The sequence below is a fragment of the Zonotrichia leucophrys genome, chromosome 4A (genome assembly GCF_028769735.1).
Source record: "Zonotrichia leucophrys gambelii isolate GWCS_2022_RI chromosome 4A, RI_Zleu_2.0, whole genome shotgun sequence".
In the NCBI taxonomy this organism is placed as follows: Eukaryota; Metazoa; Chordata; class Aves; order Passeriformes; family Passerellidae; genus Zonotrichia; species Zonotrichia leucophrys.
This window is the reverse complement of record NC_088174.1, coordinates 13,447,668-13,472,485: the sequence shown is the minus strand read 5'-3', so window position 1 is coordinate 13,472,485 and position 24,818 is coordinate 13,447,668. Positions and strand designations below refer to the sequence as shown.

The following is a 24,818-nucleotide window of genomic DNA, read 5'->3' as shown; positions in this document are numbered from 1 at the left end:
CTAACAAGCTCTCCTGGCCCTGCTGGAGCACTGCAGTGCTCACAGCTGAACAGCCACCTCCTCATTCCCATGCTGCTCTCACTCCTTGGCTTCTTTTGATGTTTAACAATCTGAGAGTCTGCAAATTGGACTAGTCACAATTCTCATGTTCAGCCTTGTACCAGAGATTTGATAAGCCCATCCAAATCTGGCTGCACATCCCTTACCCCACTGGCTCCAAAGAGCAACGACCTGGAAATTTTCAAAAGAAAGGGAGGGAACACCAAACTTCGAGGGACTGACACTCCAAAAGCACCCACACCAGTGGCCTGTCCCACATGTCATGTTTTGCTTTAGACCTTCCTGCATTTGGCAGTGACATGGGGAACGGAACTGTCTCACTGCCAGCCCCATTCCCTCACAGAGCCACTGCAGTCCCAGCAGCAGGAGCCCACGGGCAGGCAGGGACACACCGTGCTCACTTCCACCCCTAGCTTTGCTTTGGGCTTGTTTGCTTCTCACCAAGCAGGGCAGCCTGACCCAAAGATGGCTACTCTTTACTTGCCTGTAAAAAGGAAACATTTCCTTGGAAGAAAAAAACCCCTAAATATGAAAAATGAGGATCCAGTAAGAAGTTCCTACAGGCTGGATTTCTGTCAGCTCCTTACAGTGACACTGCAAAGCTTCCCATACTGACATACACAAAGTAAGACAACTTCTTTGTTATACTTGATGACACTGAGTAAGAGAGTATTTCTCTCTCCTGTGCCTACCAGACATGCAGAGCATACACTGAACTGTCTCTTACACAGCAAGTTCCCTGCCCACACCTTCTTCCAACAGCCTGAACTCCTCCTTTACTGTTTCCTTGTGTGTCCTCAGGGATAGATGACTGTTTCATCTCACCCATCCTTCCCACGGCTAAAGAATGCAGAATGAAGCCTGTCTCTCAAGAACACCAAAGGATATCAGGTTTACAAAGCACCTGGTGAGCAACATATTTACCTCCCCAAAATAAAAGCAAATTAACAAACAAATTGATTTCCAAGACAGGCTGGCTTTGATTTTTAACACCATAGAGGCTAATTTCAGCAACAGTTGTTTGATCAATATCATGCCCAGTCCTGCTCTTCTCACATCCCAGAACAGTCTGTGACTGAATTTATTGATTGTTTCCAAGTGCTGCAGCAGGTCTGGTACCTCGTGTGAGCACACTGCCTTATTCCTACATCCCACATCCCAGACTCCACACATGAACACACCAGATGCAGCTTTTTCTTCTGCTCAGATCCATCCTCTGATTTTACCTTGCAGATCCCCTTGTTTTGGCAACTGTTGTGCCAAAATTCCTCTCCCCAGGCAGTCTGTGAGCATATCACTCTAAACTTGCCATCACTCCTATAATTTGCTATGCCAACAAAATTGCAAACAGGCTGCACGGCCAGTCTGGCTCACCAAGCAATTTATGATCTGTTTCTGTTTTGTCCAAAGCTTTCCCTTGGGTTTTCTCAGTTTGGGGAGGAATTGGTGCTCACAGGACACAGCCCTCACATCACAGGCTTCTCCAGAGCCTGCCCCCACCAATGTTCCTCACAACCCCTGCTGGAGAGGAGACCTCTGCCACTGATGCTCCACTTGGCCCATAAAACATTACACTGGAGGAATTTTGGCAGCCTGCTGTTTATGGAACGTGCATAATCCAGGTCCTGACCCTCTGCTGCCCTGCTTGGGGCCAGCACCCAAAGCCCAGGCTGAGCCCAGGCTGCAGAGCTGCAGGAAGGGCAATCTCCCTGTTCTGCTGCCCTGAAGCAAGGGAATACATTCAAACTCACTCCTTTGTCTCACTGCAGGCCCAAAACATTTTTGATCTATTTTTTAACAAGTCAAGGGGTAAAAAATAAAATAAAGGCTTTCTTCTTCATTCTTATTTCTCATGTCATAGCGTCTAAAATTCCCTGCAACTGATGGGTCTGAAAATCTCTGGTTTGCAGTAGCAACTGAACCAGCCTTGAATCTGAGCAAAGTTCATCCATATTCACAGCATTCAACAGCCCTCCAGCCCCTCACCAGACTTAATGAAGTGTAATGAAAGAAAAAGAATGAGCTTTGTCCTCACTGCCAAAGGAAAAGGCAGCTGGAAATAGGCAGGGGCTTGATATGAATTGAACATGATTATGTATGTGATAACCACTGTTCTGAAGAAAATGGTGCTGTTATACCTAAGGAGCCCTCAGCAGGCCCTTGTAATTAGAGCCACTTAGCTGCTTTAATTGCCTCTGAAAGCCACCCAGAACAGATTGCTTTTATGCTCTTTCCATTTTAAAACCAGGCACAGAAATATGGAGGCACTAACCTGCATCCATCTGGGTAATGGGGATTCAGGGGAGGGAGCTGGACAGGTATTTACAGGGAAGGGCTCAGTACTGGACCCACAGGGCAGGAGGATGTTATGGTGATGTGTGGGCACACTGATGCTGGAGGATGGCTACCACAGCCCACAGGTGAGCTACAGAACTCTGGTCCCACCACCCACCCCCAGCAAAGAGCCAAAGGATGTGTCACAGCAAGGCTGACAGTGAGGCACAGCTCACCATGGTCCTTGATGGGGTTCTCACAGTGGTATGCAGTGCCCTGAATTTGTGTCTGCCCACTCACTCATCAATAACAGCAATCCAACTCTAAATTAACAATCTCTTTTCTGTATTCTTCATTGATTCACAAAGCTGAAAATATCTTTCTCTCCTTCAAATTAATTACATTAATGGTTCACAGTTTCTTGGGAAACAATTCCCAACTCAGTTCTGGCAATGAAGCAAGACTGGAATCTGGCCTAAGCTATTCTGCTAGGAAAGACCAATTGGAGCTGTTCTGGAGAGAAGAAAATGTCCCCTCTCTTCCTTGGGGAAGGAGAGTATTCCAGAAGGAGCTTTTTTAAACATTCTTTGTCTTCAGTCAGTTCAGAGAGTCCTTGGATCTCTCCTGGAGAGAGATGGCTGAGGGGAGGGCTGAGGAGAATATATGAAGAGGTCAGGGCTCCAGCTTTCCCTCCTCAGCTTCTAGAAGCACAGTGCACAATTGAAATGATGCCCCAAAATCTTTGCTGTGGACAAGGATCCAGCCCCAGCTCCAAGCACACAGCCCAGTGTTTGTACATGGCTTTCAGAGCCCAGAATTCTTTTGAGACATGAGTTTGAACCCATCATCCAGGATGGATCTGCGATTGCGCCGTAGCCTCCTCTGCCTCTCCAGATGGATGACTGCTCCCAGGAGCACACCAGCAGCCACGAGCAGCAGCACTCCCACAACAGCCAGGGAGATGACTGTGGCCTCTATCTGTCCTTGGGTCACCTTAGATCCAAACAGCATCACCTTCTGGGACCCATCCTCATCCTCAAGTGCCAACCCTGAGAGACAAACAGAAAGGTATTTGCAACAACAGCCAGCAATACCAGAAATGGAAGGTTGCAAGAAATGCAACAAAGGAGCATTAAGATTAAGAAAAACATGATGCAAAGTAGTGGAATCACCAACCCTGGAAATGTTCAAAAGATGTGTAGATATGGAGCTTAGAGACATGTTTCAGTGGTAGACATGACAGTGCTGAGTTCATGGCTGTACTCAATGATCTTAGAGGTCTTTTCCAATCTTAATGATTCAAAGGAGCCATCCATCATCAGACCCTCATCCCTGAGCCCACATAGAGATTTGAGATGGATGGTTCCTTCCCCAACCTGCTCCACCCCAGAACCTGACAGTGTCTCACAGGTGTCCAGGCCCAGTGTCCCCTGCAGTGCCCAGCCCAGACATGAAAACACGTGTCCAGGCTGGGCTGCTGCAAGCTGCCCCAGTGCAGGCTCTCTGTGCCCATGGCTGCTGTCCTACACACCCCTGAGTGCACTCACTCAGTCATGCCCATGCTGAGCCACCTGAGCTTGCTTGTGCCTCCACAGAGGTAGCAGCCACCTCCTCAGAAAAAGGGCTGTCTGCTCAGGCAACAACTGTTGGCCAAGGTTTCCGCCTGCTGAGCACACACAAGCTGATATCTGCATTTGGTATGAAACCTAATTATTTAATATACGGCCACCATTGCTCTCACATATTTCCTACTCCTCTTCTGGTTTGTCCATTTTGAGTGAGGAAAACGTTGGGGAGAAAATGACTGAAATATCAGTGGAGAAGGTCTGAGTTGTAGGTAAGTGGCTGCATTTGTAGCTGGCCTGAACTGGCTCTCAAATTAGCTCAGCTGTATTTCCTCACAGCAGCTGAAAAATGGAGTTGTGAAGAGGAAAAATCAGGAAAATAAGCCACCAGTGAACATTACTCAGACTTCTACCACAGAAAATTTCAAGAGCATCATATCTACTACTCCCCTTCTCCCTATGCTGCTCAACCAAATGCCTTTCACATCTGTTCTTTACAACGCTCAGAAAACTCCAGGCACATGCTTGGGCTCTTTTCTCAGGGGAACATCAGAGCAGAAGGCAGATGTGCTTGTTTGCATGCTGACTCCATCCCTTCAGCTTGTAGAGATGATTGTGAAACTTCCCTAAACCACAGGGTCACTGACAGTCCAAAGAGGGAAGACAACCCATCCCAGGCACCCTCCTCCAAATCTCTGCCAGTACCTAAGCTCAGACTCTGAATCTGAATCCATTCATAGCAGGCACAACAGGGTGTGAGGTCACCAATCTCTTCCACCTAACACAGGCAAACAAACCCAACCAGCCCAACTCCCCTATTTCTATCACCAGAGGACAGACTGGTGCCCTCCCTGTTATCTACTGAAGCAAGGCCTCACACCAAGGACCTGCCAGGCTGGCAGAGTAGAGGCTGTGGGTGCTGTGTGCTCCTCCCTCCCCTTACACTGATCCAAACCTCTCTGTTGCTCAGGGATTGCCCTCTCCCCTTCCCACAGACAGAGCTTGGCAGTGCTGTACACATCATACCTGGGGTGGCAGTGATGTCTTCCAGCTCTGACTCTGAAAGGAAACAAAAGGAGGGTGAGAAGGTGTTGGGCTGAGCAGGCAAAGCCCAGAACAAGGCACATCTGGCAAGGGTCAGACCCAGAGGCAGCATGGTTTCCAGGACTAGCAGGCTGTCCTTTGTCCTGTCCATATTTTCCCTCTCTACATGACATGAGAATTTTTGTATCACCTGCTCCAGAGGCAGCCCCAGTTCCAGTGCACAACCCTTTTCATCCTTCAGAAGGAAAAGTGCTGAGGGAGAACCAGAGATGGCCCTGACACTGGGCAAGCACTGGTCACCTACAGCTGAAACACTGGGGCATTCACTGTTTTGGTAATAACATCTAAAACCACATCACCATGTGGGCTCCAGTACTGAGGGTCACTCACCTCTGAGCACCTCCCAGTTCTCAGCAAGAGCAGTTACTGGCCGAGAGCTGAACACAGCATTTCACACAAACTAAAAATAAAACTCAGAATAACAACACAGGTAATGTAAACTCCAGAAAACAATTTGTTTTAACTCCAGCTCCAGGTATTACCATATTTAAAGGGAATATCATAATTTAATACCACTTAAGTAATTATCTGCTCCATTAACTGGCTTTTTATAGTATGTGAGAGTTGAGATACACTCAGAATTCCACAGCAGTAGCAGAAGTGCTGCTGGATGTTTCACAGTGACAGCTCCCTACCTCCTCTAGGCAGGACAGTGAAGAGGATCTCCATGCCAGCATGGATATGGTCAGACACATGACAGTGAAGCAGCCACGTCCCAGGGTTCCCAACCAGCATCTCCACCATTTCAAAGGTCCCAGGGAACAGATCCACAACATCTGCTCTGTAGCTTTTGCCATTCTGTCAGAAAAGGGAGACCATTACCAGCAAAGCTCAATGCATCTTCTCAGGAAGAAAATTCTGCCAGTGCTGCTGGGGACTTCAGCTTTTTAATGCTCAAAAAACCCCAAAGCTTTCAAAAAGCAGCTCCAGACCTCCAGCTTGGAAAGCAAACAGTCTGGTAATGCCTAACCCTAACAAGGATTAAGCTGGACATCTCAGCACAACAAAGGCTCAGGGAGTCAGACTGGGATGTGTAAAACCACATCCTTTTCCTAGCTGGGTGGAGCTTCAGCAGTCTCATTAAAATACATTCAAACACAGAGACAAGTAGAAGTGCTGGTATCAGTGGTCAGTATCTGCTTTACCATCAGCAGATATTCTTACCTTGTATATGAAGGTCTCAGCATGAAAATGGACTGTGTGGACATCAACCTCGTGACCCATTCCCAGCAGGTACCAGTTCACCCTCTCTCCCTCATGCATGGTCAGCCCAGGCAAGGTGGCATAGAGCCTGCCATTGATTGCTGTGAGGGAATGACACAGAGGGGAGAGGCTGTCAGCTGTCAGTGAAATTGCATGGGTGCTGCACAAATTAGAAGCTACAAAGCTCATACAGCACCCAGTGTACCAGCAGTCAGTGTCCCCCAGCTCAGCTACTTATCCTCTCTGCTCACAGACAAGTCACTGGCACTCAAGGCCATGCTGTAGCTCAGTTCAAATAAATCTCAAAAATCACCTTTGCTGAAAACCTGCAGTCAGCCAGTAGTGGTTGCTTCTACAAGTCAAAATGCATAAAAATGGCATTTACAGCCCAATGATGGAGAAATGTGTATATATCTACATGCACATAAATGTCTGAGCAATTTCCTTGATGAACACTGAAAAGGAGTAAATCCTGCCAGTGGGTAGGATTTATCTACTTTCTCAAGAAGGAATTCTGCTGTGACTGCACATACAGGAAAGAGATCAAAACAGTGAGTGAGCTGACTGCTATGGCACACACATGGAGACTTTCATGCTCAGATGACAACAGAGGGAGTAAGATGGAAAGAGGCAGGATCTGAGGGCAGAGCACCAGGTTTTTACTCCCAGGTCTGACCTGGGCAATTTGTGCAGCCTAAAGCAAGTATCCAAGTTCAGCATGGTGGTTCTGCTAGCTGTAATACAGGGTTAACAATTACACCTTCATGGATGTGTATTTGGAGAGTCTTTATCTCCCATACAAAACCAGCAGTAATGACAGTACACAAAATGCAACTCCTCACTATTCTTATTTCCACAACTGTCAAGGGACCTGTTTTGCTGAGGTTATCTTTGATATAATATGGAGAGAAACTAACATAAACAACATGCTAATTTAAACAAATGTGTTCATCCTTCTATGGTAGAAGTAACCTAAAACAGCTAAAACAACCGAGCCACATCTTGCAGCCACACAGCTCAGAAAATTAATTTGAAGCCTAACATACTCTGATGGTCCCTGAGACAAACAGAATTAAATTTGTCTGACAAGTTAATTTCATGTTTGATTTTATTTCCTTTTCTGAGTCACTCAGACACATCAGAGATTAACCTCTCTGGCTTGGATGTTGCTGTTCCTCCTTACAGAGACAGCCACAATGATCAGCCTTCACTGCAGATCAAAGATGAGGGCTGTAGGTGTGCTGCAATATTGAGAACAGACAGTTTAGTTCTGTCTGTGCCACTGATAATGGGAAAGGATGAGGACATTCACCACAAGTCAGGCTCCCTTACTTACTTAGAGAGGGAGAATCAACACCAACATTACCGTGCATTTTGTTGCTTTCCACAAATTTCTCATCCAGCAGGTTGATCTTGTGATCTCCCTTACTGAAACGTTCCACATTCTCCTCCAAGTACCAGGACTGATTTTCATCAAAAACCAGGAAGAGCAGAGCAAACTCCCTCTTCACATCCTTCCTGCTCCCACTGGAGCGCAGGGCCCCTCTCCGGCAGACCTTCAGGGGCCCGATCAGCCCACTGTACATGTCCTGAGCAGAAGGAAGGAGAGCTGAGCCAGGGACCTTCTCACCCTCTTTTATGCAGTTCTTTGCCTTTCAGCAATTGTTTTCTATTCCCCCATCACCCCACTTAAAACAACCAGTGCTGCTGTACAATTATTCTTGTTGGAGAGCATCAGCCACTGAAGCACAGGAACAGGAACTGTACGTGCTCTTATAAATGCAAATCCAAAAGTCATAAATATGGATGGTATCAAAGTATTTTGCACTTGGTGACTGCAAAAACATCTGCAACTTGAGATAAAAAGGCCATTATTTCTGGGTTGAATGTGATGGTTCACATTCACAGGTTTACAACCTGCAGGATCCTCCAGGTTGTTGCCCTGTGAAATTAGTGCTATGACACTACTAGCAATGGTCAAATCTGCCTGCTTTATTCATGAGGTTTATTTTGGACAATTTCTGCCTTTTGTAGATTAGCCCTATGGCTCTCACCAGTACAAACCATGATCAATTGGGAGATGTTCTAAAAGCCTACAAATAACTGGAGGGAGGTTAGTAGCAAGGAGAGACGATGGAATTGTTTTATGAAGGCTTGTTAGGAAAAAATAAGGACAGACATCAGGAAAATTCAGATTATTTCCTCTCCATGGAGAAGGCTGGACATGTTACCAGGTGATTCTTCTACCTCTTACCTGGGCCAATCTCTAAATTGTACCCAACTCACATTGATTTCTAAGTGGGGTAAAAATTTTTTCTAATGAGGTTTTTCTGGTTATAACTTCTATTTTACCTTTACTGGGTCCACTGCAGAGTAGTAGATCCAAGGCACACAGGCTGAATCATTTGGCCCTGGCCCAGCTCTCTCAGGAACTTCCCAGCGGTATGTCACAATGTCACCTGAGGGACAGAGCAGCACCACACACCCCGTGACACACCCACTCACCAAGGGGCAGCAAAACCAAATGGAAAAAGAAAATCCTGTCTCCAAAGCCCAAATTAAATTCTGTATTTGCCAGATATTGCATCTGCCTTACCCAAACACAGAGCAGGCTGGAAGATCCCCTCTCAGAGCAAGACTGAGGGGGTCATAGGATGTAAACAACGTCTGGTACCAGCACAATACAGGTTTATCTGCTTTTGAGACTGGACTTGACCATGGAAATGACCATGGAAGCTCATTCAGATGGAGCTTAAGATAATCTTTCTTCTCTTTGAAATGAATTTATGATGCTGATTCAAATTGGGGTTTAAAATCACCCTTTTTTTATATTAACAGCCCATTTCACAAAGACAGGATCTGGATGACAGCCTGACTGTGGCTTGGACAGTTTGTGCAAGCTGGAGGGGACCAAAAATTAAATACACTGGTATCTGGATCATAAGACAAAGTGGCCATTTCGGTCAGATCCCAGCAAGCAATTGTGCATTTCTCCCATTTCATTCCATTTTCATACTTTTGTGCTCATGCATCCCAAAGAAGAGACTCCCCCATCCCAGGAGTGGCTGAGCTGTCACCTGCCATCACCCTCCCCTTCCCACAAACAGACCCCACTCAGTGTGGGGGGATAATGCTGCACACAGAAAAATGTCCTACTCATGTCCCAGAGGGCTGCCATCCCCACACAAATGGTACCACTGAAACTGTGCTGGACCTGAAAAACCAGTTACTGCCCAGTCCCAGCACTCTACTGTAACAAAACCAGGACATCTGAGGCTGCTGAAGGAAACCAGTGTGGCTCTGGGATAAAATCAGCAGTGTGAGTGAGCCCACACAGGAATGCAGCTAGAGAAGGGACCTACCAGGGTTTGCCACCTGGGGGTGTCCAGCCTGCTGCTCCAGCACCCCGTGTGCATGGATGGAGTAGGGTCGTGAGGCGTTGTTCTTGAACACGACGTTGACAATGTCGCCCACCTCCGCCCACAGAAAAGGGCCTTGAGACAGGAAGAGTGAGCTCTGAGACCAGCAAAATCCATCAGCACATCTCCTGGGATATTCCCACCCCTCTCTCAACATCTTCTTCCCAGAAATATTACCTTATAATATTTATGATGTTCCCCTTCCTCTTTGCTACCTCCCAAAAAGAGAATTGGATGTCAGTCCCAACGCAAGTCTTAGGAAACCAGAATGATTTTCACAATAGGACAATGAAGGAGGTTACACATCTTAACTGGGGCCAGCACAGCTAAGGCTTGATTTCTGAATACTGCTATGGTAAATATCCCATGTTGATCACCACTTGTTATCAGTTTCAAAAAATGTAGTAATATTCAACTGAGCCTGACAGTGTCTCAAATCAGAGCTGCAGCCTATTTTGAGTTGCAGATGCTGCCCTGACACCACTTACAGCCTTGGTTCATAACTCAGAGTTCTGTCTCCACAGACCTCCACTAGTCAGTGCAAAATGCTCCTCCACTTCCCAAGGCTGCCTGCTCTTGCCCCAGAAGCATTTCTCACAGCTACAGATTTTCCCCTTTATTTCTCAGACCCCTGTCCAGAAGTCAGTAGTTGTTTCTGTCCCACAGTCAGAGACATGGAGCTGTGAAATATGCTTTGCCCAAGCCACGACAGAACACTGGTGCAAAGGCAAGTGGAAAAGCCCAGACTTTCCTACAAGCTGTGCACAGGACTCTTCTAACTGCTGTCTCCAAGGTGGCAGATGTGAGTAGGAGACAGCCCCAATTTCTCTGCACTGACACAGGAGATGCCTAAATATCCAGTGAGCCTTCAGATTACAGCTGTGAGCCACTGCAGCTTTAGAGCCTCAGTCCCATTTCTGTGTGAGAGGAAGGTGAACCCTGTGAACAAATCCTTACCCAGTATCCCCAGGTGCTCTTCACCACTTATTCTGGCCTTGGGGGTTTGGAAAGTGCCATCTGTGTACTCCCTGTAAACTGCTTTCTTGTACTTGGAGCCAAGCAGTCCATTCTCATTGCTCAGAAACACGTCAGCATAGCTGGGAAATGCAGAACAAGTGCTGAGATTTACCCAAACCTCATGGGGAACAAACAACTAACTTGTGTCAGGGGGTTCACAAGCTGAAGGGGCTTCCCAGAGCCAGCCTGGGCTGCAAAGGAGAACATAATGACACGGAGGGCTGCGCTCCCACCAGCAGCACCACCAGCACGTGCACCAGGTCACACAGGGTGACCAAGACACCCAAGAGGCTCCAGCAGGGTCTGCTGGGCCACTGGCAGAGGCTTCCCCAGAGGGTGGGCTCTACCTCTGTGCAGAGTGGTTGTGGCGCTCCCTCTCCCAGCTGCGGTCGGGCGCGTAGTCCCAGAGCAGCTCCTCGGCGGCGAGGTAGAACGTCCTCACTCCCCTGTAGTGATGGGCAGAGCCCGTCCTGCCACACCTGGAAACGCTGTACTGCTGCCTCATCCCAGACTGGTAGTGATTGCTCGTCTGGCAGTAGATCTCAAAAGTCCCTGGGGGAGGCAGGATGAACAAGGAAATCAGTTGCCTTTGAAGATTCCAGGAGAGCAGTGTCAGTATGTGCTTGGTGTATCTCTGTGCTGCTTAGGGAGCTTGGCTGCCACAGGCCAAGGTTAAAAGGAGTCACTGGAGAAATCAAGCAGGAATGGCACAACAAAGTGCTACACAAACATCATCTCAGGAAGCTTTCCTACACAGTAAGAACCTGTGGCAGAGCTGACCCTGTAAGAGTTCATACCATGCTAGACAATCTGTCACAGGAGCAAATACCACAATGGGAGACTCTTCCATCTGCCCAGGCAGCTGTGCAGGCACTCACCACTGTGATCAGGCTGCATGAAAGCAGTGGCAAACGTGTGTGGGAACAGCTTGGCTGAATCTCTCCGCATGCCGTTGATCTGCAGGGTGTTGCCCTGGAACACAGCTCCATGGACGTCTGCCTCGCTGCCCAAGCCCAGGAGGTGCCAGGACACTCTGTCTCCTTCACACACATCCAGCCCAGGCAAGTTACCAAACATAAGTCCATTGATGGCTGGAAAGGAGAAAGCAATTAACTCTCTGCAGGCAGGTGTCAGCCAGGAGATTTTGAGCATACACCTTGTAGGACAAGCCTGCCAGTCAGAAGAAAGGTAACTTGTTTGTAATTCACCCCTGGGTACACTGAGAGCACACTTCTCCAGACAGCTGTGCCGCTTGTCCATGTCTCTCCTGGTGCCTCCAGCCTGGCTTGATTCCAGGCAAACACCACACAGCCCTTCCAGCCCCCAGCTCAGCCTTTAGGTGAACATCAGCCCGTGCTTTGCAGGTTCATCCCTGATGTCAGAGAGCAGCATCCAACCATACCATGCATCCTGTTGGATTCCTCAAACTCATCATCCTTTTCCACAGATGTCTCTTCCATCCTCAAGTAGTACTTTATGTTGGCATTTAAATACCAGCTGAGGTTCTCGTCAAACACGTTGAAGAGAAGATAAAATTCTTTGTCGATCCCTTTCTATAATTACAATGATGGTTGTTAACTTTTAAAATGCAACAATTAAGTATCCTTAGAGTTAAATCTCTTTTGCTTGGGTCTTGCATTCTCCTTTATTTTAAAACATGGCTTATTGAGGGACAGGATTCTGTGCCTTTACTCATATTGAACATTCCTCTTTTATTTCACAAAAGGCATCACTTGTGCATTTTCCATTATATTTCATATGAATAAAATGAACAAAACTCAGTCAAGGCCATGAAGTTAGTGTCCCTTTCCTCCCCTACACCTGTCTGTCCAAACCAGTCCCAAGACCAGAGCCCAGACACAAGGCAGGCTGATGACCACACCACACCCCTCCTGCCTCCTATCACAGGCCTGGATTGGGGATTTTTTAATTACCCTAAATCCTTCAAAGTGTTAATTCTCCTAAGAAATGCACTCCAAACCGTAGTGTTTCCCATTACAAGAATACTGTGATGGTGTCCAGACTCTCCTGCTGGTGTCACTGTCCCCAGCAGCACACAGGCAGCCAGCCTGCTGAGGTGAGCCATTCCCAGGCTGCAGCACATGGGTACAGCAGAATGGCCATGCACCTTCCACAATTAAACATTCATTAAAGGTTTGCCTGAGATTGTGGAGCCAGAATTGCCACCCCAGGTGATTTCTCTTTCTTACATTCACAAAGGTCTGTCTCTTCTGCTTACATGCTTCCAATACCTGCCCATGTTTATCATTATCACAGCTCCTTCACCTCAAGGGCTGTATGTACTCCCAATCCTCTTTGCTCAGCAGATCCACATTTCCACCCTGGGTGCACACTGATTTCTTCTGCACTCCTGGTTTAGTCATATGGTGTCCCCACTGACTGTGAGCTCCCCCAGGAAGGCTCTGAGGACAGTCCCCAGATCTGTCACCAGTCCCTGAGCCACACTGCAGGACAGCAGTTGGGGTTTGATTTGCCATCTGCTGTCTTTTACAACAAGGCTCTGCTCCTCTGTCTGGTACCTCCTCAGGGATATCAATTTACTGTCTTCCCTAGATTTACTGCCAGGAAATCTGAGTGAAATTCCAAGAGGAAGTTCTGGCTTCCTTGGGGTTTCATCGCTTCATCAAAAGCATAAGACTGACATGGATTTTCACATGTTTTTTTGTAGCCAGCTCTGCTTGAAAATTAACTTCTCTGGCAGAATAAATGAGGCTCACCCAAACCTCAAAGCATTGTATCACCCAAGCAGAACACCTGCAAGCAAAAATGCCTTTTCAGTGCCTCTCTGAAAGCAGCCTGCTACACAAGCCTCAGGGCAAGAAATAAAGTAACTGCTACAAGATAACAGTTGTTTAGCCAAGTTTATCTGTGAATTAAAAGCAGAGCTCAGGAACTGTTTTGAGGGCAGCTCTTGAGAGCCCAGAACACTACCGGCCTTTCCCAGAACACTACTTGCCTGGAAAAAGCTGATACCAGCTGCACCAGCATCAACTTGGCCAACAACAAGGCTTTGATTTGACTCTCCTGGACTCACACTACTACACATTTGTTTTTAGTATGCTAATGTTTTCCTGATGCTTTCATGTAGAGAAAGGAAGCAAAGACCTGGTAGGAACAGGGCAGGAAAACCCCTTTACCTGCTTGTTGTTGTCATCCAGAGTGCCTGCCTTGCAGATGAGCAGAGGCCCCACTAGGCCCGAGCTGGAGTCTTTGACAGGGTTTGCAGCTGAGCTGTACATCCAGGTGAGGCAGGGAGGGTCACTGGATGTGGGCCCCACGTGCCTTGGCACAGTCCAGTGGTAGGTGAAGTTGTGCAGTGGTGCCACAGAAACCCCATTCTGGGACAGGCCTTTAAAACAGGGATTACAGGGTTATTCCCAAATCCCTGCACAAACTCTGTCACACCTTCTCATCAGCTATTTTCAGAGCAGGCTCTACTTAATTTGTGCCAACCAAACACCCAGCACCTCTGATAGGGGGTACTCAAGGAAAGGGATCCACCAACCATCATGGTACCACATCCCCTCTGATGCCTTCCCATAGGACACTCCATGTGGATGGATGCTGAAGGGCCAGGAGGCTTTGTTAAAAAACGTCACCAGGATGGTGTCACCAACTTCAGCTTTGATCACCGGACCTAGAATAGAGCAGGGAGAGCACATCAGCAACAGAGCATTTCCCCAGGCCATCAGAAAAACCAAAGCAAACAGGGCACCTTCCTCCAAGCTGCAGGGCCAAAAATGAGAGGCAACAGATGGTCTGGCTTTGCTGCTGCTGAAGGGAGCTCAATGGGAGCAGGGGCTGGCAAGGATTGTCTGAAAGTAGTTTGGGTGTACAGGAGACCTCAGAGAGGCATCACACCTTCATACAGGGAAGTAACAGAACAGGCAGATGTGCTGGAATGCCCTCAGGATCAGCCCATGTCTCTCCTCCACCCATGTATGGCCCCCTCAGCCACCCAAAACACGTGCTTCAGAGGTGTGAGATGCTCCAAGCCCAGCAGAGTCTGTAAGCTCACAACCCAGCTGGCCAGAGGAGCTATGAGCCTTCACCATGCCTGCTCCTGAGAACCCATCCAGGAGAGAAAGCTCTCTGTGAGAAAATGGGGTTTGCAGCATGCCTTGAAATGGGCTCAGTCAAAAACACATAACCAGGAGCTACTGCTGTGATCTGTTTAGCTCTAGTCACACAGACTATACTGCATCCCTCACTCTTACCTCTAGAACACCTTCAGAATGACCCCTGAAGTGATTCTGTCCATTCTACCACCCTGCACCTTGCCTTGCTCAGATGTGACTGTTGTGAAGCAGCTCTTGTGCCCCTCCCTGCCCCTCAAAATGAGCAGGCAGGCACAGCCACCTGGCAGTCCCACCATCAGCACCCTTCAGACAGACACTGACAGAGGATTTGTATTCCTGGAGGATTCTCACCAAGTATTCCAAGGTGTTTCTCCTCTTCTGATTGCTGCTTTTCCTCTCGAAAGCTCTCATCAGTGTACTCCACATACTTTGCCTTCCAATAGACACCCCCAATGCGGTAGAGGCTGCGCTTGAAATACTGCTCAGCAGGGCTAAATGCAAAAAGCAAATGTCAGGCCATGTCACAGAACAATGAGCCCTGCTCCCCTGCTCCCACTGGCAAGGCCATCACCATCTCCAAATCAAGCAGTATTTCAGACAAGGACAGCACCTCTAGTTTGGAACAAGCACAGCTTGGATTCTACAAAGCTTTTTTGCCCTTACAGACTCATCACCTGTGTGCGTGTTCAGGGAGTACCTGTAGCACAAAGCCCTCTCCCAGGTGAGATCAGCATCACTACCACAAGATGTGTGAAGGAATGAACAAAACTGCAATGCAGTCAGTGGGCAGGCAGTGCTAGAACTCCAACCTCTTCAGAAGCTGGGGACAGCCCCATTCCCAACTAAAATAAACAGCTGTAAAGGTATTTATTTCCTCCACTACCACCCTCACCAAATATAAGTAACAAGCCTTGCAGGAGAGGCAGTGCAGTTACAAGGCCACAGCTCACAGGTCTAAGGTCTGCAAGGTTTGCTGCATGACATTGGGTAAATAATTAACCACTCTACATTTCCTCTTCTCCATCTGAATAAGGAACATCCTCTCCCACAGATTACTAGGGAAGGGACGTCATCTCTGTGGAAGGAGAAGAATCTCTTTCAGTTAGCCAAAGACTGAACAGGAAGTCTTTTAACTGATAGCCCTGATCATGGGATGGAGAGCTGCCACCCAAGTGCTGGCATCTGATTTCCTAGAAATTGCATCCTGCAGCAAAACCAGCCCGAGGCCCATCTGCAGGACAGCAATGCCACCCTGTGTCTGCTGCACCAGGGGCTTTTTGAATCATTTCTCAAATAGATCAATCTGTTCCTAGGTTAGGCACAGCAAGCAGAAATGAAGCCCAGAGACAAATGTGGCAGCTCATGGTGTACATCTGCTGGGACTTCTGCTGCTTGTGCGTACAGCTGTGCCACACAGTCCTCTCATGGGAAGGCCCCAAGGTACCTGTGCTGCTCTCAGTGCAGTCCAGCTACAGCAGGGTTTGATTTTCCTTCCCAGGAAATGCACCCCATGTGAGCAGCAGGCATGAATTTTGAAAAGAAAGAAATTCCACACTTTCTTAAGCAGTGTTCCTGATACAGGCCAGACTCCCCAAACCCTGCCCAAGCCCAGCAGGCTCTCACTCACCTGTCAGGGTCAGTGAGCTGCTTCCCAGTGAGCTGGTCGAGGGCTGAGGGGCCGTAGTCCCACTGCACCTCCTTGGCAGCTATGAAGTATCTCCGAACTCTCCCTCCCAGGCTGGCGGCTGCAGCTTGCCGAGAGCAGGGCCGGACCTCATAGAGTGCCCCCATCCCAGCTGCCCAAAACATGAAGGTGGACACTCACTTAGCCCCTCCAGCCAGCCTGATGGACAGTCCCAGCTCCCCTCTGCTGTCCCAAAAGGCACATGGATGGGAGAAGGTGAGAAACTCCACAGCAAGGAGTTCTGTGAGCAGAACTTCCAACCTTAGATATTGGATGCTATGGAAGTATGGACCTAGAGTGACTGGAGTCTTCTGCTGTCCTCAGATCTATCATGCAAGTGCCTCTTACAGACACCAGAGCTCTTAAGGCACTGCCTCATCTCAGCTTTCAGCTGTACCCAACATCAAACATCACACCATGGTACAAGTCACCTCCACCAAAGCTGCCTTGCACATTAGTAACCAGCCCACTCCAATTTTACAAGACAGAATCACAGAATAATGAGGTTGCAAGAGACCTCTAAGATCGTCGAGTCCAAGGCATCACCCACTCATTTGTGGGTGATAGGGAAAAATGTCATAGGGACATTTTTCCACGCCCAAGACATTGTTCCCTACCACACTGTACATCATGTACATCAAAACCAGAGGACACAGAGTCCACAACATATTCCACCCCCTGCCTTACCTTGTATGTGATCATTGACCTGGCAGCTCAGCAGCCATCTCCCAGGGTTCCTGGGGATCATATCTGCTGTGACAAAAGTGGCTGGGAACAGGCTGGCCACGTCTGTCCTGTGGCCCCGGATTTTGAGTGTCTCTCCATGGAAGTAGGCTGTGTGAACATCAATCTCATTGCCCATCCCAAAGAGGTACCATGAAACAGAATCCCCAGCACACATCTTCAGCTCAGGGAGGTTGCCAAACACATAACCATTAATAGCTGCAAAAACAAGCAAGCCAAAATTAGAGAGCAGAAAAGGAGCCTTCAGAGGAGCCTTCCTGCCAGTGGGTGACAGCACAGACACAATAGGATGATGGACCTAAGCAGAAATCCTCCTCCTCTTCTGCTTTGGAGAGCCCAGCTCCACAGCTCATTCCTAAAGCCAAGGGTATAAAAGCTTACTCAAGCCAAAGATAAGAAACCAAAACAATACTTTAATTTTCTGGAGCTGTTGCCCTGTCCCTGAGATATTTGCTAAGCACATGACCTCAGAGCAGATCCTGGAGCTCTGACACTCCTGAGTGTCTCAGCAGACACAGTGGCCTCACAGAGGTGACACTGACCATGCATTTTGTTGCTCTCCTGAAACTCCTCATCTTCTTTGTCCACAGAGCCAGGATCTGTGCAGAATGATGCAATGTTCTCATCCAGGTACCAGCTTAGGTTCTCATCCACCACACTGAACATCAGAAAAAAATCAACATCCACATCCGAGCGCCTTTGAGAGCTGCCAGTCAGCGTTCCTGAGGTGAAAGGAGAGAGGAATGAATGCAGAAAATAATCATGCAGAAAATTACACATCAGGCAAGAGATGAGAACCACAGCAGCAGAGAGAGTCTTGTCACATGAGCTGGAGACAGATGCTTTCCCACCACCCTCACAGCTCACCCTTTTCCAATGTATCCCTGCCAATACAGCTCTCTCTCCCAAGCTGCTCTGCCACTGCACACCTCAACTACAACACCTGCAGTCTTCTCACTGCTGGAACCAACCAGTCACCATGATTTTCATACACAAAGTAGATCTTGGGCAGAAGTCTTGCTTTTAACATGGATTCAAGCAGCTCTCTTGGATCAAGAGGCCTGCAAGCTCACCTGCCCAACCACTATGGGATAAGGAGAATGCAATGAATACAATGACCAGAATCCAGCCAGAGCCCAGGTACTGTCCTCTCTAATCAAGCTGCATTTCCCCCTGAAGCTGGGAGGTGCACAGAGTATCTTCAAATCCTATCCCTATTCATGTCACCACAAGACCTTTTACACTATGGAACTGCAGGCCTGAGCTGCTTTCTCCTGGTGTTTTTACCTGTTTTACAGGTAAGTAAAGGCCCAATTAATCCAGATGCAATGTCCCTAGGTGCATCAATATGAGAGTGGTAGATCCAGGTCAAGCAGTTTGGGTCGTCATCTGTTGGACTGTGATCTTCAGGGACAGTCCAAGTATAGGTGTAATTCCTTCCTGGGAAAACAGCATCATCCTTCTTCTGATCCTGGGGGGACATATCAGGATACAGGGATCCTAGAACAATTGAGCAATCACAACATCCATTCAAGAAGAGCCAAGATGCCCACACATGTCACTTTATACTGAGCTGAGAGTCACCATCCCAAGGCTGAAATAGTGTTTAATCATCACTTCCTCAAAGAGGCACTGAGGCACAGAGCCACTGTAAGGCAACTTGCCCAGTAAACAGGTCAGCACACAGTCAGCAGGATTATTTCCATTCTGCCTAGGGCTGCTTTGCCTTCAGTTCTGCACTCTGCCCCCACAGCCAGTCTCTCTACAATCTCTAGAGCTGATCAGTGTTTTAGAGGTTGTAAAATCAAGACATCTGGGCCCAGGTCAGGACTCCAGCCCCATGACCCTGCTAACCCAGTGCTTGGTGTCTTCACCAAACACCCAAATGCAGTTGCTTTATGGACAGCTCTCCTCCATGTATACTCCTAAATTCCCAGTGAGAAAAATCTGTCTCCATGATGGCAGTAGCTCATTTACCTTCAGAGTCCTTTTTGTAGAAAACACCATGAGGATGGACTGTATATGGTCGAGTAGCAAAATTTTTTAGGTGTACTTGAATGGTATCCCCCACTTCTGCTCGGATGACAGGCCCCAGGAAGCCCAGCCAGGCAGGCTTGGGGATCTCAGTGGTGTATGTGGAGTCTGTGTACTGCTTGTAGACAGCCTTCTTGTAGGTGCTTCCCACCCTGTCCTTCCCAGACTGCAGGAATGCTGAGGCCTGGCTGTTGAATTCAAAGGGAAAGGCCATGAGTCATCATTATACACAACAGCTGGTCAATACTGCAGCACAGGGATGGTGACACTTCACTTTACAGCCACAACCTCAACCCCAGCTCTTCATCAACACACACAAAGTGCTCCCTGAACTGTGCCCTGCACACAAGACATGGGAAGGACAGTGCTTCCCAGACAATCCCATGTGGGTGTCACAGGGAGAGCCCTTCTCATGCCTCCTTCAGCCTTCACTGGGCTCTTCAAAATTCACTTTGATTCCTCTGTGCCATTTCCAGTAAATCACAAGGCAGGGAGAGTGGAGTCCTGAGCTCTCTGGCCAAAATTTGAAGTCTGAAATTCTACTTAACAGTTTCCAAATTCCTTCCAGAGTAGCAGAAGGATCAGGCAGGTTCATACCCAGCACATAACCAGCTTCCAGAACTAAAACCTCCTACAGGCACTAAAGTTTAACTCACAAGCATATTTGCTCATTATGGGTAATTCTTAATAGATAAGAGATGAATCACAGTCCAGGTATTACCGGAACCAGCCTAAATGAGAGACAAGGTCACTCCTCTCACTTCCCCCTTGGGATTGATCACCCCCAGCATGAGCAGCCCTGCAAGGGAGGAAAACCCTAGTGCAAATCTCAGAGAATCAACAGTGGAGATGCAAATACTAAACATTGGCCTCATCATTCAAAAACAGGCAGGGCTTGGCTCTGGCTATACAATCCAGAGTTCAGCCCTTTGCCAAGTCATCCCTGCAGCCATTATCAGCAGAGTTTAAGACGTTTTACAGATGTGCCTCTTTCTCCACACAGTACATTTCTTCTGAACAAAAAAAAAAACCTCCTTGAAATAATTTACTACTCCTATCAATCATATCAACATCTCATCCCTTTCTAATTGCCACTTGCATTTCTGCAATCATTGGACAAACAGGTCCCATTAACTAATTGTTTGCAGTGTCAAGAGTTTTTAAATAGCTTTTAAGTTCAATGGCCCTGAATTTCATTTCCTTCTCTTCATTTATTATGAGAGAAACCAAACAAAATCCAGTGCACTCATTGCCACTTGAGGAATCAGCAGTAACATCTTTATTAACCCTGAATGTTGGGGTGTTTCCTGTGAACTTATTTACATCTACACAGCACCTCCAGAGAACAGAGACTTTTCCATGCTAAACTGACAGACCTTAATGTTTCTGTGCACCCTTCTTGTTCCTGTTGTGCTGTTTCTGAAGGAGGTGTCTGAACCTGAGTGTTAGTTATTTTGGAAGGATAAAGGACTGAGAGAAGGTCAAAAAATACCAGCTATTTGCCACAGAAAATGGGAGCAAGGAAAAAGGTACAAATGCCTTTAAAATACTATGGAAACCTTAAAAAAAAAGAAAACACGCACACAAAAAAACACCAACCAAAGAAAAAGGCTTGATGTTATGAAAGCTAAACCCAAAACACTATTTGTGCAGTAACTTGAACCAATTATTGCAGTTTCCAGATTTACTTTCGCAAGAGAAACAAAACTGTTTTTCAAACAGCCTCTAAAATCCCATGCAGGAAGTCCCATTAAGTCTAAGGCTCGAAATTCCACTGAAACAAAAACAAGCTGGCTCTGTGAAGTCATTTATATAAAGATGAAAAGTCATCATGCTTCAGGATAAACAAGCTGATCACCAGCTGGAACTAAGCAAAATGAAACTTCAGGGTAGAGCATTGCAAAATCTGGGCAATTTTAGAACAATCTGTTCTGCATCTGCTCCATTTTCTGTTCTGTGTTTGTTTTCCATACTCTTCTCTCCAGTGTAAGGGTTCTGGACTCTCCAGAATAACCATCCCTTTTCCCACTGACACAGGTTTTACCACAGGAGCATAAACCAAGTTAAACATTAAGCTCATAAAGATCAGAATCTACAGGAGTGTGTCTCTTGCTTGCTCAGATGCCCCACAGAACTTGCATTAAATTCCACATCAAAAGACAGCTCAAAGACAGCCCCAGACTAAGTTCTGTACCTGTTACGTGCAATACTCTGGTTAGCAAGCACATTCCTCCCTGTTGGAGCATAGTTCCAGTTCACCTCGTGGATGCCCAGGTAATAAACTCGGATCACACCCCCAGCAGATGTGGGTGACAGCAGGGGGATGCAGAGCAGCAGCCACCAGACTGAGCCCATCTCAGCCTGGAGGGAAGGGGCTTTTTTGGAAGCTACACCTGTTTGGGAAAGACAAAAAGAATGGAACAGGATATGACCATTTGGTTCAAAGGTGCTGGACATTTTGAGAGAGTATGAAAAAATCAGGGGTTATAATAAGTATTATTGGGATTATTACTCAAATATTGAAGAAGGAAATCACTCTGTAACAAAATTGATACTCAAGGCAGATGGAGATCATGCCATGGGTAATGAGTCCCCAAAACCAAATGCGCTGCTCTCATAATAGTTTATTTAACCCTTTTTTCACTATTGCTCACATTCCAAATCATCTTACAGTTCCAGATACCAAGCTCAACAAAATAGTCCTGGTATATGTACATTTTAAACTGTCACCAAGGTCACTCTATTTTAAGTAACCTGAGGAAGTACAGTTTAGTCACTATGAAGTAATTTTAAATTTTAACTTCTTTAAAGATGGCTCTGAGGGAGCAGCTATCTGTAATCCAGGAGTATATCTCAAATAGGCTGCACAAAGTTTTTCCTTTCTGTTCTGTTCTTTTCCCCATGATTTTGATCAGCAAATAGCTTACTCATAAAACTTCCAATTGACACCAAGTTTGTTAGCACTAAGCACCAGAAATACTCTAAAGAGAGTTGGGAAATAGTTGGGGAAACTGTCTGAAATCATCAAAATACAGTTAAATAAAGGCTCAAAGAACCTTGTGAATAAAGGCTCAAAGAACCGCCTGTATGAAGGAGAACCTGATGCAATATGGGCAGTAGAACTACACCAAAAGATAAGGAAGGATTAAACTGCATTTAAAAATCACATTAAAATGTCTACAGAAGTTCTCATACAATGATATCCTTAACAAAGCTGGATGAGGCCAGCAAACAAACCCCACCTAAAGAAGCTGTTGAGATACAGCTCTTGAGACATGCAACAGCAACTCAGAATTGCAGAGAGAAACAGGAAGCAACAGAATGAGAAGCATGACCTAACAAGAAAACTCAGAATAATCAGTTTTCCTTTTCATACAGAATGGGACGGTGACACAGCACCATGGCAAAGGTTTTTCATAAAGAGACTATCATTACTTATTCTTACTGTCTTTGTAACAGCAACATGAATGTATAAGGTTTGTCTGCAGCAAAGCTGGATGTTCTGTAAGCTTTCAGCCAGCACAGCATCACACAGAGCTGCTTTGAAACATCTAACATCTGATACCCAACAGACCTGATTCAACCCCAGCACGTGGCAATGGACTAAGCACTTTCAAAGCTTCACTTCTTGATTTTCAAACATGCTGTGCTATTCTCAGAAGCGAATGATAATCAAGAATTGCTGTTTCCAAATAGTCAATAAATTGGACAAAGTTCAGAGACATCTTTCCCTCATTTCTCAGAAGGAAGCAGTAGGGATCTCTAAATCTGAGATGCTTTGGATCCATCAACACAGCATAGCTCTGCTCCAGTGGCTCCACCAGCAGCTCCTGGTCACAGACCTGATAAAACTCAGATACAGAACAGCCCCTTCAGAGCAGGTTCAGCAGCGTGGGAACAACAGCAGCACACCGGCTCATGCCCACCCCACACACCATTCAGCTTATTCCCTGCTGCTGTTCACAGGGAGCTAAAACACGTTTTTTTACTCATTCTATGCCAACGTAGACTCAAAGGAAGGAGCCTGGAAAGCCATACCTGTGCTGTTTCACACCGCAGAAGACCAGAAAAAGGCAATGGTGACAACAATACGGAAAGAAACAGCAGCAGCAGCCCTCAGCCTGCCACCACCCAGCCCGAGGGAAGGGCAGCGGGATGCTCCTGACTCAGCCCAAGCTGCGGCCTTCGTGTCAACTCAGGGCAAAGTTCGCGGCAGCTCCGGGCGCCGGGGGCGGCCTCCTCAAGGCCCGGGCAGCCGCCAAGCCCAGGCAGCGGGGACAGGCTGGGGTCTGTGCCGGCAGCACCGGGACACGGCAGAGCAGCGGCTCTCCAGGCTGGGTGGGAAAGCTGCCCACAGAGACAAACCCGCCGTGCCACAGCCCAGCTCACCGCCCCACATGGCGCCCACCGGGCTCACCCACAGCCACCAGTGCCGTGCCCTGCCATGGGTGAGTCAAGGACAGGTCTTTGGCATAGCCTTCCCAAGGCTTTACAAGAGTCCCACCTGGACTCTGCTTAGAGTTTGACCAACATCGCACACACCCCTAGGGTAATTCTAGGGAACAGCAAAAAATATCCCTGAATGGAGAGGTAGCAGATGTCACAAAGTCGGGGCTCACATACCCTTCACTGTAACTAATCACCATTTATTTACTCGATTAGTGCAACGTCAAAGTAACTAAATTAGTTTTAAAAGTTGGTGGTTTCAATTTTTCGTTGATATCAATATTTGCCTTGATTAAGGAAAGAAAAAGAAAGAAAACCAAAAGCAACTCAAGTTTTATACTACATCCATTCCTGAATCTTGTACTTCACAGCAGAATCCTCCCCCAGGACTGCCCTATACCGCGTTCCCGACAGCACAAGAATCGCGAATGAAGGGAAATCAGATTTCAGGCGGGTTGGTGGGATCCAACTCCTATCTGACCGAGGAGGACGATACAGGGATATTCCCTGACACCTGACTGCAGGGAAACCACAGCCCGAGAGCAAGGGGAAAGCAGAAGGAAGGCAGGAGGATGGACGGCTCATCCCTTACGTGCGGAGCGGGAGGCGGCGCGGCGGGGCTGCGGAGCGGGACCGGGAGCGCCGGCGGGGACCAGCCCGGGAGGGACAAAGGGGCTCTGCCTCCGCGGGCTGACCGAGCCCGGCCCCGCAGCGCCGACCGCGCCCGCTCCCGCCCACAGGGCGGGCCGGGCTGCTCCGCCCCGCACCTGCGGGAGCGCCTCTACCGGGCCGGGCGGCGCCCCGGCCGCGCACGCGGAGCCCGATCCGCGGCGTGCACCTGCCTGTCCCGCCCCGCCCTGCCCAGGGCTCGCCCCCGGTGCGGGGAGCCCCGGGAAGGCGGGCGGGGGCGCGGGCGGAGCCGCGGCCAGCGGCACCCACCTGCTGGGCAGGACCGGCGGCGGCACCGAGTGAGCGCTCCCCGGGGACCTCCCGGGGGGACGGCGGCGGCTGCTGCGGTCCCTTTAAATGCCTGCGGTGACGTCACGCAGCCGCGCGCTCCCCCGGGAGCACAACAAGAGTCACGCTCGCGGCCGCCGGGGCGAGGTCTGTCGGCTCCCGCCAATCAGCGGCCGCTCCGCGCGCCGGCCCCGCCCCCCGGTGCGTCGCG

At 48.1% G+C, this 24,818-nt stretch overlaps 1 protein-coding gene across 5 annotated transcripts; it reads right to left on the bottom strand.

Annotated features, from left to right (window-relative positions):
• Positions 1-2,658: 2,658 nt before the first annotated feature.
• On the bottom strand, positions 2,659-24,695 carry HEPH (hephaestin). 5 transcript variants are annotated; one of them, XM_064712630.1, is made up of 21 exons: positions 24,590-24,695; positions 21,399-21,597; positions 19,148-19,392; positions 18,458-18,670; positions 17,713-17,892; positions 17,114-17,368; positions 16,370-16,538; positions 15,094-15,233; positions 14,169-14,300; positions 13,801-14,012; positions 12,045-12,195; positions 11,521-11,733; positions 10,990-11,194; positions 10,583-10,722; positions 9,569-9,700; positions 8,559-8,665; positions 7,573-7,795; positions 6,168-6,307; positions 5,639-5,801; positions 4,926-4,958; positions 2,659-3,383 (listed from the first exon to the last, which is right to left on the bottom strand). In XM_064712630.1, the coding sequence occupies exons 2-21, from the start codon at positions 21,557-21,559 to the stop codon at positions 3,139-3,141; spliced, it is 3,459 nt and encodes a 1,152-aa protein (XP_064568700.1). In that variant the 5' UTR covers positions 21,560-21,597; positions 24,590-24,695; the 3' UTR covers positions 2,659-3,138. The 5 variants fall into 5 exon arrangements, with proteins under 5 accessions (XP_064568700.1, XP_064568698.1, XP_064568702.1 ...); XM_064712628.1 differs by lacking the exon at positions 24,590-24,695 and adding an exon at positions 24,243-24,361; XM_064712632.1 differs by lacking the exon at positions 24,590-24,695 and adding an exon at positions 23,243-23,261.
• Positions 24,696-24,818: the final 123 nt, after the last annotated feature.